Source organism: Chenopodium quinoa, unplaced genomic scaffold (assembly GCF_001683475.1).
Source record: "Chenopodium quinoa cultivar QQ74 unplaced genomic scaffold, ASM168347v1, whole genome shotgun sequence".
In the NCBI taxonomy this organism is placed as follows: Eukaryota; Viridiplantae; Streptophyta; class Magnoliopsida; order Caryophyllales; family Amaranthaceae; genus Chenopodium; species Chenopodium quinoa.
The window spans coordinates 382,433-402,415 of NW_018742963.1; the positions used below are offsets into that span (position 1 = coordinate 382,433).

Genomic DNA, 19,983 nt, shown 5'->3' on the forward strand with positions numbered 1-19,983 from the left:
TAATCGTACTACTTTCAACATAAATTCATCATAATGCGGTAAAGGCCGTGAATTCTTTCTCGAGTAAACATCATTGTGCATACTGACGTTCCTCATCCATCTCCTCTCCCTAGCAAATCGGATGCATCATTGGTGGGTTGGTATCAAGCCTCGAGTCTAATCATACGAGTCGCAAGCTCTCTTGATTCGATCGAGGTGCTCTTGAAATGTATAGTCATATTTACTACCTCGATCTGTCCTGAGTTGGAAGAGCATAGACTTTCCTTGAAAGATTGAAAAGATGTAAACTTGAAAGAACAACAATCATAGATTGTTGTTGACACCGAGTTTAACATTGGGTTGGACGTTGGACTTGAAATTGGGTTCGACATTAAGTTTGAGTTAGAGACACTGAGATGCATACTTGAAGCTGGCTTAGAGCTAGGAGGGGAAGCTAATCAGCATGTAATTGTAAAAATGTTCCATGATCAGTAAGTGGATTAACTCCAATTTTTCACTAGAGATACAAAATTAGTAACTCAACAATTTGACATTTTAAAATGAAGCATTGCTCTTCCTTATCTCATATGCACGAAAATAATCTCATTTTTTTTTTTATAAAGAATGGGTCAAAATTCAGATGAATATACACCTCTAGAGATTTGTTTCCTGAAAAATTAAATAAACATAAAACTATAGAAAAGTGAAATTTCTGTCCAGTATTTCATACACTATAGTTCCCAGAGTCCAGTAATTTAGAATCCTCACTTGGATCGTCACTTTCCGATAACTGAATGTGTGATTTTGCACTCATTTTATTCCACTCATTTTCCACACGAAAGAAAACCCATTGAAAACGACGGAAAATCTCCAGAGCAGTAATAGCAAAAACAGTAAGGTAATTATGTCGGAGATGGGCAGAAAGCTTGTACGTCCAAGTACATCGCATAATCAAATTGCTTCCAATCACCCAGCAATAAACCTGAAAATTCCATGGAACAATGATGAACAAAACAAATATCCTACTTAAATTATTTCAAAAAAAAAAAATCCTACTAAAATTTAAATGTATCATTCAGACAGGTAAAAATAGTTTGAGAAAGGTATTATTTACCCAAGTCCGTCCATGCAGAAGGTATGAGCAAATATGAGGCCTCCCAAACTTGAAAATCCGAGTGAAACAGCTGAATGTCAAAAGAAATATCACATGAATAATCAAAATTCCAGGTGTAGCGATAAGCAGTTTTCAATATATAATAAGACAATCTTTGAAATAGGAAATAACTACCAGAAGAATGGCTTATTATTTGAGATGTTATATATTTCAACTAATGGAAAATAAGAATGTAACTCTTCACAGTGGTCATCAAAGCCCATGATTTTACGACCAACAACAACAAAGCATTAGTCCCAAAATGATTACACACTAATTTTAAATATTTGGTCCTAGTCTTTCTTTTTTTTTTTTTCCAGTTTGAGAGACAGTACCCTCAGCCAAAAGCATGATAAGACCGGAACTAGACTAAGGATCTAAAGTTGGCCACTTTGCCAAAAAAAAAAAAATAGTTCAAGTTTTAACATTTCAAGATATTCCCAAGATTAAAAAGCTTCTTACAAAAACATTCATTAATTTTTATGTTAAAAAACTCTTTTCAAATGTAAAAGATAAATTTTGATTTCAACCTACTCTCTTCCCGTTTCTAGCCATAGGGTCCTTCCCCAACATATTTTCCCCTAGAGGTCTGTTTTCAATAGCCTTCATTCTCTCCTTATCCCTCCTTTCATTTAATTAGTCCAGCTACGGATTGAATATCAAGTTCTGAATGCTCCTCCCCAAAGTCAGCCCTCCTTACCTACACAATGCCGCAATGTGATACAAGACTTAGCGATGAATATCAAGTTCATCAAAAAAAGTGATGGATTTTCCCATCCATTGTTAAAAGTTTAAACTTGTTGGTAGCATTGAAATGTTTCCTTGCAACAATCTAACCCACTACCTTGCATGTTTCTATTTCTTCCATAAACAATTGTAGGCTTTTTAGCCATTTTCTGCACTAATTATCAATCAATAAGCACTAGGCTCCTAATGAGAACTTTAATCAAGAGTGAATTATTACAGTATTAGCAACATGATTCTCTCCTATTCTCTTCCCAAAATAGTGATCTTTGAGGGCAAACGGAAGAGAGAACATTCAATATATGCATAGATCATTGTACAACAATATGAACAAATAAGAATTATAAACAAATAAAATTACTCCATGAATCAAATTAGTCCTCCGTATATTATTTCCTTTTTTTTTTATTTGTGTGTTGAATAGTGTTTACTTTGCTTTGTTCACAGAATAGCCCCCTTTTTTGGGAAATTGCTATCTCAATTTAAAAGGATAAAAGAAACGGTGAACAAACAAGGAAATGATGGATCAGTGAGGAAAGAAATAGTCAGAGAGAGTAGATGTTGTGAAATAGTGATATGCCATAGTCCCACGCATACGAGGAAGAGAATGGAAGAGAACAAAGGATGGGGGGGGGGTGGAGAGTGGGAGGTATAGTGACATACTTAAATATTAGTTTTAAACCTACTACTACGTAATATTTAACACTACTTATCATAAAAAATAATTAACTGAGGATGGTTTCCAAATTACTTTTGGAAGAAAGCCCCTGTACTTATGAAAAGCATTAGAAATTTTGCAAGTTGAAAATACCTTTACATGTGTGAAAATAAGTGTCCGGATAGCAAGAAACATAGAGGATTAAATAAAGGGTACAGTAATATAAAGTATTCAATGAAGTAAACAACATGGATACCAATTAAAAAAAAAAGGTGATTTTGCCACGTAAACATACCTCATATCCCAATCTCGCGTAATATCCCAGTAAAAGGAATACATAGAATTCAAAAGACTTGACATCAACCAGAGTGGCCGATATATGCTTGTCCACTTATCTGGGAACACATGATATTTGAGTGCTGAAAGGAAGATAACAGGTACTGCTGTGGAATATTTTAGAGCTGATACAAAAACAATTAGAATGGGTTCACAATATTGTGGATATTAAGAGATTCAACAGAACAATTATCAAGTGCAGAGAGAACTATAGACTGGCCAGATATGATTTATCCAAAAGAAAATATTGAAAACTAGTTGTTAAACCTGTGCAATGCCCGGGTTGTTTAGTAGTATTCTTGTTAATTTGTTATGTACTCATACAGTCATACTCTGCAATTTTATATATGTATTTTATGTTTGGCAGTTATTTCAAAGGATTCATTTAAATCCTAATGTAAGTAATATAATCATATTCCTACCATGATTCATACTTGTCCTATAACAATATAGCCATATTGCTACTACAATATCTTCATAATTAGTTGGATCCAATATGATAAATGGTCTTATTTTAAAGCAATTTCCACCTTTTTCAATGATGTAAAAATTATTATAGTCTTGGCAAATGCTTAAAAGAAGCACTGCATCTAATGACTATCCTCTTACCATTCAAAAGGCTTGATTTCTCTCCAGTGTCCTTGTATTGACGAAGGCATTGCAATAGCCGAAAAATATATGGTAGAACAAGAACCACTGGAATTGCAACAGAGTGACTTCCACATACAGAATCAGCTTCAAACCATGCAATAGTAGCAACCTACACCAATAATAATCAAGCACCATTTACAGTAAGAGATTTATAGCAACTTCAGCTGACAGACCCAAGGTCAAAGAACCATGATATGTGCAGTGTAAGTACTGAACCCCCAATCACCAAGTTGTCAGAAGAAATAATAGCTAGGGAACAATACAGGAAACATGGGGACTGGTGAATTTTTCTTAAACAAACAACCACATGCAACAATTCACCAGTCCCCGTGATCCAAGAAACTAATAAAAGACAGAAAGTGAAAGTTTGTGGTGAATTGAAAGACAGAAATTTTTCCAAGAAATTAATAAAAGACAGAAATTGAAAGTTTGTGGTCTACGGTTGAGGAAGCAGTTTCTAATCCATATTATAATTATTGCTATACACCAACATGCAATATTGGTTTGTTTCTCTTCGGTATACTACGTACCAGTCCACCAAGCTCTTGAATAATTGTTCTCCACATCAAAGATTTTGACAATATTCAAATTAATGTTATCCAAATAAAATTTTTTGCTAATTTTAACATGAATCGCTTGTTAATGTAAGACATATTCACCAATGTACTACATAATATCTAATGTCATAATAAAAGTTAGAAACAAAAATGGAGAAGTGATTAAGATGTGGAATAAAGGCAATGTTCATACAAGATTCTAGCTAACAAGGAAACTCTAAAAGCAAATAGATTTCCACTCGTCACAACTTTTTCATAGTAAATAGTGTACCCATTGCATATACTTCTATCTATTCAATATTAATTTACACAGTAATGAGGGGATGAGAAAAGAGGAATAAGGAAAAACCTGACGATGGACCATGCGACAGACTGAACGCTCCAAGTCTGACAATACCTGCACCGAACAATAAACACCAAAAACAAAACTTATAATTCTTCTGATTTCAATTATATATTTGACTAACACACTTTTCAATGCACAACTTTGACAATAAATATCTTTGATTTATCTATTAGTAAAAAAGTACAAAAAGAAAAAAAATGATAGCGTTAATATATACCATGATGTAATTCAAGACAGACCTTGATAACATTTGCTTTAAATAGATTAGTAGAAAATAAGAGGTCATATTTACGACTCTGTTCATGAATTGGCGAAACTAACAGTGTTCAATTATTGTGGTATGCCAAGGAATTATAATTATAAATACATATTTAAAAGTATTTAGCTCAGCGGTAATTACAGAACATACAAACAATGACCCCTATGCATAATTACCAAATTATATGATCAGTTTACAAACATTAGTATGGGTACAAAGTTCACTATACGCTTTGACATTCAAAATGTAGAGTTACATAAGGCTTTAGTCATCATTACGCTCAATTTTTTTTAGTGTATTTGACAGACTAGAACAATAAAAAAAGTACAGCTAAATAATAGACTGAACTAACATAGGAAATATAATATATTACAGAGAGGGGCCAAAATGGCTAAGAGATGTTGCCAAAAAAAGAAAAAGAAAAAAAAAAGAACAGAGTTTAAGGCCTCTCCTCTTCCCCAACCCCTACCCCAAGTCCCAACCACCTAAAATCAAAGAGAGAGAATAAAGGATCAAGTCAACATTCAGGGAACAATACTGCAGGAGGTAGCCTGAGCAGCAACCAGCTAAATTGTCCAATCCTCCAAAAGTAAAACAACAATTCACATCTTAATATAGTTCTTGATCATGGCTTATCTCCTCGTAATTAACTCACCCTTCACTAACCAACAGAAGCCCCAAGAATTTTGACAACTAGATTTTCCACTTTAGAATTCTAGATTGTGTGCATAGATGACCTGGTGCACTTTTAATTAACAAATTATGAACAACCGAGAATACACTCTGCCGTGGAAATAGGTGATGTTGGTAATCACCCTCCTATGACCCTGATTTCCGCTTAAAAATTCATAAATCATTCTCACTACTATTATTTCATCAGTATAATCATATCTTAAAGATTGCAAGCCGATCAAGAAAAAGTAAAAGGCCAAAGCAAAGAATGTAGCCAATATTGTTAATTTGATAGTTTTTTTAAAAAAAATTCAATTCGCTAAGAACTTTCAATGGAATCAGAGACCAGCAACTTCCAGTCAGAGAATGTTCCAAGGGAAGAAAATTAAAACAAAATGAGAGTGCAATGAAAAAAAAAAAAAAAAAAAAAAACACGCAGCCAAATGTGCACTATTTTGTTAATCCACATACTAAAAGTAAATTTTCAAATGACATGAATAGCTCATACAAATATACAACATTAATACCTTAGACATGGACGTCAAGATATCAGCCAAGAAGAAGTCCGAAAAGGTTATCGCCTGCATTAACAAGCAATAAAGTAAAGTTGCTACCAAAAACAAAAGTTAGAACTGCAAAAGGGGGTGGGGAAAATGCGAGGTAAGGTTTCATTGCACAGCCAAAAGAGCATTAAAGTTACCATGTCCATTGTCATTTTACATGCTTTCTTAAGAGGCAGAAGGTATCGCATAGTCCTGGATCACTGTTCCCTCCTCTAATTGATGAGATGGTGATCTCTACAAAAATTTGTGACCATCTTATAGTGAGGAGAGAGCAAAGGTCCAAGACCTAGCAATATTTCTTTTCTTAGAGGGGGCTTCCTAATTTACGAGGGAATTGGGGGCAGGGGACTATCAGCAACCTTATACATGAACCAACATCGAAGAGCTTCAATACAGTGTGTATGTGGGTGCGCACATGCGCAGGCGTGTAGTTATGTGCTAGTTATAAGCATAATTGGCAACACAATATTATGCGGTGCCAATGGCCAAACCCTTGCAAATCTCCCCAGAGTCCCAACCTCAATTTGTGTGCAGTGTGCTCTTTCTGGGTCTTGGACCCAGATAAGCACAACTTCTGCAACTCTAAAGAAATATTATCCTTGAGATACAGATGAAAATTGAAAAATTCCTTGCAGACCTGATGATTTTAAATTTTAAAAATTTAGGTTTGCATGCCAAAGGGAAGAATACATTAAATGAATGAGTTTAGCTTGCCTAAATCAGATGTGTTTGGATGGGTAAACTTCAAAATATTGATAATCAAGCATTTTCTTCAGGGATGGAATTGACTTTGGAGTCAAACATTAAATTCGCTCCGAATCGATCTATTAGAACATGTTCTAAGAAAAAGCTTTATTGTTGCAGGAGATAGTTTGGCATTATTCATGTTATAGTTAATCACTAATGTCAAACCACTGTCTTTCAACATAAAGAAATGTAAGTGATGTCTTAAAAAGTTCTTTCACGAATTTTAATAGTGATGATATGAAAAGCTCAGAATTCATTTATTAAGAAAATAATTAATTCCACAAAAAGTCAGGGAGGATTGCCAACTCTACAACATAAGAAGCAAAAAAGAACAGCATTGATGACAAATGATCAATTCAACAGCATGAACGCTAAGCAAGAGCTTACTTGCCTGCAATGGAAGAACTATCCTCCAAAGAGTTCTCAACAGGTAGTACCGTGACGATAAGTAAAAAATGTCAAAAGGGGATATCAAAAGCATAAGAGCAGCAACGTACAAAAGAACCTGCAATAGCGAGGTATATAAATGTGAATAACTTATCAAACCATTTCTAAACATCCAATATAAACAAATTTGACAAACATTCAGATTAGCATAGAAACTGATGGGGGAAAGCCAGCCAACTGTTTTTGACAAAAATCTGTTATAAACTATACCGTTTTGCAGATTGTGGATATAATCGGCTGTTGATGGGAATATACTGCAATACGGTCTAGTTTATTCTGAAAATCTGTGCCACTTGACCAAGAGAGCAGATTTTCGAAATGATTTACAATCACCTAAAGCAAAGGTATAAAGCCATTTAAACATTCAACCCATTTAATAAGCTATTATTAAGAATGGGGATTACTTGAAAAGAATATTCCTAATGACTTCTTTAACACACCATTAACAAGATATTGCATAAATGCCCTAGCCAATTTAAGAGGGTACTTTTTCTTTGTAGCTATAGGCATTCAGAAAGATAACATTGCTTCGAACACTCTACTCAAAGCTCCATCATCAGGCCCTAGCAATAAATGATAGAAAGTAGAAACACATGCATAACATTGAAGTAAACAACAACGAATGTTAAAATAAACATAATAGAAGAAAACAGTCAGGCCTCAAGTTTTACATACAGGTATGAGTATCGAATAGATTCAATTTTTTAAACGAAAATTAAGATTATTGGTGTAAATGACAAGAAAAGGAGGTATCTATTACACTGGTTGAGATGCTGCTAATGACACTTCTCCATCTGAGTACAGATAAAGGTATGCTGTCATGCTGGTTGGAACTATGATGGTCATCCAAGTGGCACACTGCAACCAAAACATAACAGTGAGAAACTAAACCAATATTGATGTTTTACTAAAACAGGAGAAGAATCTAAAAGGAACGAATTGACAGTCACAACACTAAATAAGTAGCCTGAGTATGATTAAGATGAGACCACATGTTGTCTAATAAGAATTACAAAAACTTTTGTATACATCCGATGTACAGTAATATTATTGTACATTGAGGTAACTTTTGTTGATTTTAGGGTAACTTTTACACCTTTTTGGGTAACTTTTATCAATAAAGCATTAATAACTGTTATTTATATCAAGGTAACTTATATATACTGGATCACTTTCATTCATTAGAGGGTAACTTTTTGATCATTTTAAAGTGACTTTGTAGCGGATGTACAATATTTTATTGTACATCCGATTTTTATAAATGTTTGTGTAAGAATTAAATCTCTATTAAATAAATCAAAATATTTATAATGCAATCATCTAAACTCGTGAACAATCATTAAAGGATGTACTGACTACAAAGGGCTTATGCGGAGAATTCTGCATGCAATAAGTAAGACTTGTTCTTATCTATAAAAATTTATTTATCCCAACAGAATTGCTAGTACCAACTACCAAGGGCATCAGGATGAAGAATGATCAAGACAAATTAGTCTTGAGGAGTATCACTGGGAAAGCAAAATCAGGTAGCCTAGCCATCTAGCCCATGCATGTTGTCATGAAACAAGTTTCCATTTCACCACCCTCCCCCCCCCCCCACCTCCCCCTTCTTCCCCCTCAAAAAAAAAAAAAAAAAAGACTGAGATTGATATGAAACTAACACAAACACAAACAGAAAGTATTGATCAAGTCAGAGCAGCAGCTCAAATGATGGATCCTAGAAACAGCTAAGTAAAATATTCGAATTCTGATCCAATTTGCACATTTGATATAGTATCTTTGAACATTAGAAGGAAATTAGTTGGATAAATAAGCTTAACAGCTGTTTAAGGCATTAGTTTAGTTAATGCTTCTACAATTTTATTAGAAGAATTTATACAAGCAACAACAAACAATTCAAAGTTACTGCATGCTGGAATCAAGACCTTTGCAATAAAACTCTTGCTTTCACTTTTAATATTTATCTTTGGGGAGAAGTCAAGCTTCTTAGCAAATCAAAAGGAGGCACCTAATTTTGGTTATTACAACTTGTATTCTATAATTGTTCTAGAAATCACAGATATAATAAAAAGGGTATAAACTATAAATACTCTCAATCTCTCATTATAATAACAGTAAAAACAAGCAACTAAAACTAAATTGATGGTAAGAGAAAAGGCTGAGAGACTCAGTTAGTAGTCTCCATCTAGTTGTGAAAGAAGTCTTTAGAAGAAAAAGCTAGCCGTTAGCTCTAAACATCACACAATCTCGAGGATTCCTTGCCTCCTTGGAATGGCCCTCATCATCCAAGATAGACTCAGGGGACTTTGGTTTGTTAAACTAGAAGGGATTGAAATGGAATCTCATACTAGGGAGGTATGGATTCAAAATCACAAACTAGTTTGAAGTTTTTTGGTTTATTAGTGATTTGGTGGAATGGTTTTTACATCTCATTAATAAAATGGATAGTGAATTTTAGGAGGCTAGTTGGGTATGGGATTCTAGGGGAAGGGGTAGAGTAAGAACCCACCTTGGCATGAGGTTCCATAGTTAAAAAGTCTAATCAAACAATAAAATGAATAGAATGGGTTCTAACTTCATTCCAACTCATTCCAAAAGGTCCAATCAAACGGCCCTTCAAATCCTAGTTCTTGTGATTCCTACAAAGATATTCTATGTCTCAATGATCGAGTAAATATATATTTCTTTTTAATTAACAAATTACATATGCTCAAGTATAGATTTTTCAGATATTTTAGCAATAAATCACAGAGGACTACATTTTGTATACCACATTTTGCAAACAATTACTCCCTCCATCCCTAGAAGATTGCCAATGCTATATTTTGGGGGTCAAACTTTTAAAAATTTTACCACAAATTCTCACTAATCTATAAGAAATAATACAAAAGTATATATATATATATAATATATATATATATATATATATTATGTTTTTAGACATGTCTTGAAGAACGTAAAAAGTCAGATGGAGAAAACATATAAGGATGGCAAGAGTGCCTAATAGTTTTTCCTTAAACAACTACCTTGTAAGACACATTGTGCAAAATGAACATTAGTATTTGACGATTTTCATGAATTTCAAACATTAAGAATGACCAACGAAACCCAATCAACATGGAAGCAAGGGGAAAGGGGTTATTTTATAGTTCTCAGAAGCTCACAAAATTCGTCAAATGGTAACATTATACAGCTTGAGATTTCTACTCCTTTCATATATCGCATAGGGCATATGCCTTGCTCCTTCACGTCAATCTTTCCAATTTCTTCCTTACCTAAGTCTTCTTCACATAAATCCTGCAAACCCTCATTGGACAATAATTGTTAAGCCGCTTCTCTTTCCTTTCCAAGGTACTTTCTTTTCTTTGAATACCCATAACTTCCCCTATACTCTTACATAATCACTCCTCCCAAAATAGTTCTTGTTTGAAGAAATCTCTCATCCATTTGACCTATTCTAGGATAGGACCTTAATTTCACCACTTTGGTAGGATTAAGAATTGTATATTTGTATGCATTTCATCCTCTATGCAAGCATTCTTTAAAAATTGTATGCATTTCACCCCCTATGCGAGCACCCTTCAGAAATTATATGCATTTCACCCACCATGGACTTTTGCTTTATACTTTAATCAATGTTAGTAGAACACATACACGGGCACAAGTAAAGTCTTTTATGGAGTTATTGTCAACATTCCCTAGTTATTTGAATGAAAACTATTGACCTAGTCTTCTTCCCAAGACTATATAAGAGTCAAAGGATCCCTTTCAAGCCCACTACCTTTATTTCCTTTTGGGGGGGAGGGGGGGAACCTTTTAGAAAGGGTAAAAGTAATTTCACTCTTGCATGTGCATGCAAAAGTTGTGAAAAAGAGAGATGGATAAAGGATGTAACCTTTTCGTTCTTTTACGTGGTTCCATCAAATTTACATCACTTTGTCTTTGCTAGGGGTTCCTGAACTCAGTTGTGGAAGGGGGAATATATTTTAAGTGGCTCATAAAAAAAGAGAGAAAAGGCCTAATAACTATAATAGAACTTGATTCCTTTAGCAGTCTGAGGGTGAACCTAAAAAGAGAAAGAGGGAGAGAGATAAATCTTTAACAGAAAACTTTAGGGTACCGGGAGAGAGAGAGAGATAGGGAGTAATTCTTAAATATCAAGATTTCCAATTGTTTGAAATTAATTGCAGTCGAAGCCAAGTGAAAGTTTTTCCATTATTACCAGCACTTTTCTTATCTTGATTCATATATGAAGTATACGAGAGTTGCCAGGAAAAAATGATGGGTTATTTTTCTTATCTGCTCTTTTGTGGAAGAATGGACCCTCCAATATAACTTTCTATAAATAATGTTTATCATTCATCTAAAAATATCACAGCAAACTACAGAATTTGTAGAAACACATGCAACCTGGACCAGAAGCTAACAGGAAAATACGAGTATAATAAAAGTAATCATACAGGTGCAGAATATTCAGTTGAAAATGGATTAAAACTTCATTACCTTCCATATTTCTCTGTGAGTAAGATGATTTTGATCAAGGTCAAATATTTTTGCATAATTGACATTAGCCTGAGAAAAGACCCATAAATTTATCCCCCAAAACCAAACCATCAAAGTCTGCAAAGACGATTCACAAAAATTATTAATTTCAGTAAACAACTCAATTCATAAGGAGCACAGGGTACATAATTTATTGATACTAACCACGAGCAGAAGAGGATTGTAGTATAGAAATGCCTCATACAAAAAGAGATCTCTCAGATCAGCGCTCATTCGCATAACAGAATGCCATCCAATCTGGCAGTCATAAAATTGCATCCAACATAAGTTCATTGTCTATCAAAAGCGTAATACTTCCTAATTATAACTTGCTCAAGCCTCCCCCACACCCCCCAAGCCTCCCCCTCCCACCCCCCCCCCCCCCCCAAACCCCTCTTTCCTTACTCCCCCAACCCCAAATCAAACCAAAAAGTCAAAAAACGACATAAAACAGAAAAAACTGACCTTGCAACAGCAGAACCCCCAGATGAAAAACAGCAATACCTGTACATCAATTTAATCAGAAAGCATTAAAGATAATGTATAAACTAACCAAATGCATATCTAGCAAAAGCATCCTTTGACCAATCCTACACGACATCTCGAGCAATACAAACATCTTCACCTTAAATCTCCACAAGAAAGTGGGTGATGGCATGATCACCCCGCCACTCAACGGAGATGTTAAATTTATACCCTTCATTTCATTAACCCCAGATGAATGTAAAAGAGATTCTTCACTGCTTTCACCTAATCATGCACAGGTAGCATTAGCCATAAATTAACAAAAAAAAAAACTAATTTGGCAGTAATTATCATGTCAGTAATGTAATTTGAACTCGTAATGTAACAACTAAATCCGAAACCGAGGGACGAATGATCACACCATTCCATTTCCAACAAAAGATTGAAAAAATTACCCAATTCACCAAAAACAGGTCTACTGCCAGATTTCCGGAGATGGGGACTATTAGCATTCACAAGTCCCCCAAACATAGATAAATATCGGAAATTTTATGCAGTGCAATTGCACCTAAACCCACTCCTAACCCTAGAATCTGCACAAAAAATTGAAAAAAAACCCAAAAATTATCACAAAATTACAATCGATAAACCTACATTGTGCAACAAATTTCGTAAAAAAATTCGTAATTCAAAATCAAATCAAAAGCTACTATTGAAATCTTCACCTTCAAAATTTCGACCACTTTTCAGCGTTTCAATCAATGATTTGCGAATTTCCGGCACTGTTAAGAAGGAAGAAGGTGATCGGCGATTGATGAAGAAATTGGAGCGAGAGGATGATAAAATGGGGGAAAATGATGGAGAAATTAGGGATCCGAAGAATAATGGGAGAAAGTGCAGAGCTCACTGAAATTGGATCTCGTCAACTATGGCGTGGAGTATAAGAATGTTAACTTACTTTTGCAAATTGCAATTTTCAGTGTAAGGAAATTTTATTTTTTTAAAGAAAGTTGAATGTTAGAAGAGTTTAGTGGGTGCCCTTTACTAGCTTGTCTCATGATTTCTATTTAAGATATAAGGGCGTTTATTTGGTGTTCACTTCGAGTAAACATAAATAGAAGATATTGAAGTTTCATAAAAGTTGTAAATCATGTACCGATGCTTAAGAAGTTGTAAAACGGGTACTACTCAGGTGGATGTAATTTTTCTGGAGGTAAACTTTTAGAAACAGTTAGGTTAAGTTTAAAAAAAAACAATTAATTTTCCTACTGATAAAACTACCTCGAAAAAGACAAACCGTCATTACATTCTGACACAATGCTTTGGCGGGAGAAAATGAAAAGCCAATTGCCTTTATAAGCTCCCTTCTCCAAGAAGCTTCCTCATTATTTCCCATTTCAGTAAAAAAAACATAGCTTAAAAAAAATCTAAGTCTCTATTCTTGAAAAAGCTCCATTAATGTTGTGGCCTAAACCTGTCCCACCATAATCATTGAAAGTTGCTCATATTAACACTGTCGAAGGTATATTCTTCTCTTTTGTGTATTTCGTTCTTAAATTCGAAAGTGATGGTTTTTTTTTCGCAATTATGGTATGCTTTGTGGGTTTGAAATATGTTTGTCAAATGCAACTTAATTTTTATCGAATTTTAGTTGAAATCATGTGAATAATGTGCATGGAACATGAATTAGCTTCTTGATCATGTTATATATAGTACTTTTAGCAAGTAATTGTTAATTTTGGCTAGGGTTTAGGGTAAAACAAGGGGTTATATGGTGATGAAAATGGGCCTTAACTAATGTATGTGTATTGTCTAGGTATGGATGCTTTGTCAAACGCACACCACTTGTGGAGCAAGCATGATCTGCCTATTGCTATTACCCACCTTTTCCCTAAGCTGAATTGGACTTCACGCCTAGCCATAGAGCATACTTGCTGGAAGTTCAAGCTTTGGTGGTGTACCCGTCACTTGGTTTACCGCTTCCCATTCTGTGGTCCTAGCGCCTCTGTCAATGAGTGGATTCTGAATTATCTCATCCACAATGATGGGAGAGACTTTAGTGGCTGGATGAACAACGACATGACTATCTATTTTGTCGATGGATTCCCTCTGCTGTTTGGAAAGCAATAGCAGTGTGTCTAGGGGGTGGGGATTCTTAGATGCAGTTTGTTGCTTTTTGGAGATGAAGCTGCTTGATTTAAGCTTTGTTTAGATGATTTTTAAGTTTTTATAGGTTGTAAAGTATGTCATGGGAGGTTAGTTTTTGTGTTTGTGACAAATTAGGTACATCTTTTGTAATTTGTCACTACCATGACATTCTTAGTCAGTATTTGGTGAGGCAATGAATGCCTCGATTTTGTAATGAACAAATTATCTATTATATTTTAATGAATGAAGTTGTTTATTATAAATTCTTTTTTTATGCATTGTTATCCATTGTTAGCTATCTTTACATGCTCATTACTTACCTTTATGCAAATTGTATATGAATGGATTAAGAAGCTGAAGTTTGCTTTTGACATTTAATAAATTTCAAACTTTCACGGATAACATGTTTGACTTGAACCCTTGCATAATAGTACACCATGGAGAGGAATGGGTTCTTAATGGGGAGTGAGACATTCTATAATGGTGGTAGAGTGATTGTGTTTGAATATATTCTAGAGTTTGTTGATTCCTCTTATGTCAAGCAACTAATAGAATCATTAGGCTATACTAATATTATTAAACTACATAATTTGGATCCTAAAAAGACCTTACAAGATGGGATTATCTAGGATTTGCTACTAGGAAATCTGTTATTAATGTTGGAGTTCATGGTAATTCATGTGTACACAGAACATGAATTAGGCAGCAACATACAAAGCAATGTTAAATCTGAGCAAAACTATCTGAAAATCCAAAAATCCGATCCGTATTCGATCCGAAAAGTATAGATAACCGATCCAAAATCAGTTTCGGATCGGATATCCGATCCAAAAAAAACGAAGATCAGATCGGATATCAGATATCAAAATAATTTCGGCTATCCAATCCAATATCCGAAAAAAATACTCAAACCAACAAACCATAAATACCCTAAAAGGCCCAAATACCCCCAAAAGCGCCTAAATACATACCCAAACCAAGCAAACGCTAAAATCCTAAATCATTCTCACCGCCTCTTTCCCTCTATCTTTTCTCTCCTCTAACTTTTCTTTCTTCTTTAACTTCTCTCTCTCCTCTCAAATTCATCCTCACCACCACCACCCTCTATATTCTCTTGCATCCTCACTGTCTCTCTCTATCTCTTCTATCTATCTTCTCTTTCATCTTCTATTCTCCTCCTTCGATCTCTACAACCCCACCGCACCACCACTGATCAGCTTCCCTCCTTTGAATGCTTCACCGGCGACCACGCAACACACTCCTTTAGCCACTACACCATTATCAGCAACCGCAACGACTTAAAACCGGAACAACAACCGCATCAATAAACGCACCTGTAAGGGTATCTCTCCCTCGAGCTTCCAACCCGCAACACCAACAATGTCTTTTCTTCTCAACTTCTTCTCAATGACAATTAAAATTTCTTTCTTTTGTATTTTGAGACAATTAGTTTGCAGATTTGTGTAAAATTTCTTTGTTTTGTAATTGGTTTGTGTAAAATTTCTTTGTTTTGTAATTTGTGAAAATTATTTGTTGGATTTTTTTATATTTTTAGTCTATTTAATCTTCAAGTAGTTGCTATGAATCAATTTTTTTTAGACAATTGTTGCAGAATTAATTAGCTTGCTCAAATTCAATTCAACGTATATATTAATTTGCCTTTTTTAAAAAAATTGCCATTAAATAGGGTCGGATATTGGATATCCGAGCTATCCAATCCTAAATTTTCGGATATCCGGATATTGGATATCCAAAAATTTTCGAATCGGATACGGATATCAAATATAGGAATTTTCGGATATAAATATCCGAATCGAAAACTAGTTTCAGATCGGATATCCGATCCATGCTCACCCCTAAGCAATGTAGCTACTGCATTACAGACATATTTGGGAATATAATTAGCCAAACTCATTAATTATAACAAACAATTGCAATTTCCTTTTTTTTTTTGACTAAGTATTACCAGTTGTGCAAGGTTAATTTGGGAGGTAACTTGTTTAATACCTTGTTTGCAGCTTCTCAAACATCGGTACCTCATGTGCAACTTTTATGAAACTTTAATACCTTCCATTTGTGTATGTTAACTCTGTTCACTTTGGATTTGAACCACATTCACATTGATTCAAATAAAAATGCGATTAGAAAAAATTAAGTCCTATTTGATCCAACTTTTACAAAATTCAATTCGGTTGAATTTGAATTTTATTTTGGAGGAGTGGATTCAATCCGCAATTTGTATTAAAATATACAACTATATTTTTTGAGCTAAATGACCCTTTTTTAAATAATGCAAAAAAATATTACAAATAACACTACATTAGTCTACCATCTCGAAATATGCCTTAGGGAGGATTAAAAATGTTTTAATTTGTTTGATAAATGGGTTTTCTATGTTATTAAATCCAAGTAGCTTAAAAACAACGTTAAAAATTATTATATATTTAAAAACTTTCGATTAATTTGAATCTAACCCCTTCATTTTTTTCCAATCAAAAATCTAAATTTGTAAAAGTTGTAATTTCAATTCATCCAATCGGGCCAATTCTATTTCAATTTGGATTGGATTGAATTTTGTTTATTATATTTTTATTTTTTTTATCTAAATACTGGATACGCCTAATTCTAAATCCTAATACAAGAGTCCAATTGTTATTAAATTTCGCTTTATTTGAATTTTGTTTACAATATTCGATATATATTTGTGAAGCATAATTTGATCCACAGTACTATAAACTATATAGTCTCTCTTATCTATCTTCTCCAAAATCATAATTGTTTCTCCTTAATTTCACTCCTTAATTTCCCACCTTTAAGACGCCTTATTTCTTCATAGGTTCCCTTTTTGCATGGGTCCTCATTTTACTTGGACAAACAAACATTTGGAGAATGATCTTATAATGGAAAGACTAGACAAAGCCTTATGTACGGATCGGTGGTTCGCGGATTTTCGGAAAGGTCGCATTTTTCACGAGCCTATAGTAGTATTGGATCATGCTGCGATTCTTTATGATCCAGACCCGTCTATGCCACACTATAACCATCCGTATCAAATTGAGAGGTGGTGCTTGCGGTAAAACGATACTAAAGGGATAGCTTCCGAAATCTAGGCTAGTACCATGAACTGTTCTAGTATGTTTGTCTTAGCTAAAAATCTCGATTGCTTCAGAACTAGAGCACAAAAATGGTGCTGAGATAACAAAACTTTCTAGGGTGTTAATTGGAGGAGTGTTTCGAATGGTTTGAGATGCCAAGGGGATACAACTTCAAGAATTGAGGAGGGTGAAGAGTACGTGTTTGGAGTCAATCATATTATTCCTAAGTGTACCTTGGATTATCAGTTTGACAACAACGTTTGAAGGACAAATGGATTAGGGAGGGAGATATGCTTTCTTCGACTTTGTTTAACAGAGTCAAGCAGCGGCAAAAGCGGAAGGAGATCGTCACTCTAAAAAATGATGATGGCGAGTGGGTTAGCGGCCATGATAACGTCACCTCCTTAATAATCCAATATTTCACTTAAAAAAGTCTATATTCCGAGCTTCGTTGGTACTAGTCCGGTTGAGGATGATATTTGATTAGGGGATTTTTCCCCACCAATCACCATCTGACAAGTGGACCAATCAGGTTCCGCCATGTGTCCGTCACATGGGCCAATAGGAGCCTGCCACGTGTCAAGCAATGATCCGTCCACTATGGACCAATTACGACACGACACGTGTCCTTCCCATGACACATGGGATAACCGGTCACCTAGGCCCAACTTCCGAGGGAAGCCCAATTAGCCCAAGGTTAACCTAAACCTAGATTGACACGTTTCCCGAGGTTATAAATACCTCCCTTAATCCTCATTAAGGGAGATTACACGCTAAAAAGCAGATTACACACATTAAACACTCTCACCTAGAGAGACCCAATCACTTTAATTTCCGCATTAATTACTCCTTAATCAAGTACTAACTTGACCGTCGGAGGCGGATCTCCAATCATCCGGAGCATCCGTTTGTTTTGCAGGTACAGGCGTCCGGTTCCAGTCTCGGAATTGTAACTCTCCCGCAGGACATCAGAAAACTCCGAAACATTTGGCGCCGTCTGTGGGGAGAGTACTTCTGAGATGGCATCCACGTCTGTACCGACTCCTGAAGAGAGGCGTCCCCTAGACGACCCTCAAGTTCAGTCGGACCACGATACTGAGAATGAATTTGAAGTTGAAGCTCACACAGCTTCAGACGGGACCCTAAGGGCCCGACGTACCCGTCATATCGAAAAGAGTGAACGGGAACATCTTCAAACTGGAAGTGAGCCAGCAGGCGCACCGCCTGTTCGGCAGCAGCCGACTGATAGGTCTGCTCCCATCACAAGGAACGAACTCATGACCTTCATGAGGGACTTCAAGGGAGAAATTCAAGAGTTGACCAACAAGAAGCCGCCTGCTCTGGACAAGGAGCAGTCGGCTAAGAAACCCTCCACTTCACTGAAGAGGAAACCAGTTCAAGGGCGAGAGGCGACCCCTCATCCTAAATCTAGGAAGTGGGAGCCACCTGCCCTTGACTTCACTAAATACCGTTTTCCTACTCCAGGAAATAGGAAACCTGTTCGTCATATTCAGGCGGACGGGTCGAGGAAAACATACACAGACGCTCGGCTACTGCTAGAGCAGAAGAAGAGTAGCCGATTGTCAGAGTCGGCCTCTACTTCAAACTTCCAAGACAGTCTGCGAATACCTCGATGAGGCATACTCAGTCGTATCATGAGAGTCAGTTAGGCGGCACCTCCCGTCAGTCCGGCTTTCATAGCGACCAGGCGGTACCAAACTTACCGTTTGTACCGTAACAACAATATTTTTTACAGCCACCTCCGTTTGGTGGACATGCAGCAAAAAATGTCCAACCTATGGACTGACAGCTACGGTTGCTTAGACTTGGTTAACAGACGTCGGCCTTCTCCAAGGAAATTACTGAAGCCGCTCAGCCGGCCAAAGTGAAAAATGTATTAGTAGGCGCCTATGACGGCACTACTAACCCAGAAGACCATCTGATGGCATTCACCAACCTGATGTATCTTCAAGGGTTGGATGATCCCACTTGGTGCAAGTGTTTCCCAGCGACTCTCAAAGGAATCGCACAACAATGGTTCGGCAACCTGCCGACTGGTTGTGTAAATAACTTCAAGACGCTTGCTTACTTATTCACCTCCAACTTCGCCATGAACATCCCTGCGAAGAAGACGACCCTTGATTTAGGAACAATTCAGCAGGGCGAGAAGGAGGGGCTTCGTTCTTACATCAGGCGGTTTAACCTGATGAGAATACAAATTCAAGGGTTACTGGATGAAGTAGCCTATACTGACTTTTTCAGAGGTCTCAAAGACGGGTCGACCTTCAAATTTGATTTGGTCCGAAAGAGGGTGGCGACTCTTCAAGAGGCCTTGATTGAAGCGGAAGCTTATATACAGGCGACTGATCTTTGTAGTACGGTAAAACAGTCAGAAGGGAGAAGGTCCGACAAAAGAGAAGGACGACAGAAACAGTCGTCAAACAAAGACAAGAAGAGAAAAGAGGTCTGGGCGGCTGATTCCTCCAAACAGCCGGCCCAGAAAAAGAAAAAAGAATTCAAACCATACTCCCCAAAGTATGCGTTTAACAAGGATAGCCAATTTATCCTAAAGGAAATCAAGGGACGGATCTCAATTGAGAAGCCGGTCCCCATGAAGGGTT

The 19,983-nt window shown here is 36.0% G+C and overlaps 1 protein-coding gene across 2 annotated transcripts; it reads right to left on the reverse strand.

The window, feature by feature from the left end:
• Positions 1-567: 567 nt before the first annotated feature.
• On the reverse strand, positions 568-13,221 carry LOC110728803 (SPX and EXS domain-containing protein 1-like). Of its 2 annotated transcripts, XM_021908454.1 has the most exons (14): positions 12,845-13,220; positions 12,575-12,712; positions 12,280-12,404; positions 12,120-12,158; positions 11,820-11,912; positions 11,616-11,732; positions 7,875-7,970; positions 7,057-7,170; positions 5,883-5,936; positions 4,428-4,475; positions 3,480-3,630; positions 2,830-2,995; positions 1,094-1,163; positions 568-961 (listed from the first exon to the last, which is right to left on the reverse strand). In XM_021908454.1, the coding sequence occupies exons 2-14, from the start codon at positions 12,648-12,650 to the stop codon at positions 704-706; spliced, it is 1,407 nt and encodes a 468-aa protein (XP_021764146.1). In that variant the 5' UTR covers positions 12,651-12,712; positions 12,845-13,220; the 3' UTR covers positions 568-703. The 2 variants fall into 2 exon arrangements, with proteins under 2 accessions (XP_021764146.1, XP_021764147.1); XM_021908455.1 differs by lacking the exon at positions 12,280-12,404 and having other exon boundaries at positions 12,845-13,221.
• Positions 13,222-19,983: the final 6,762 nt, after the last annotated feature.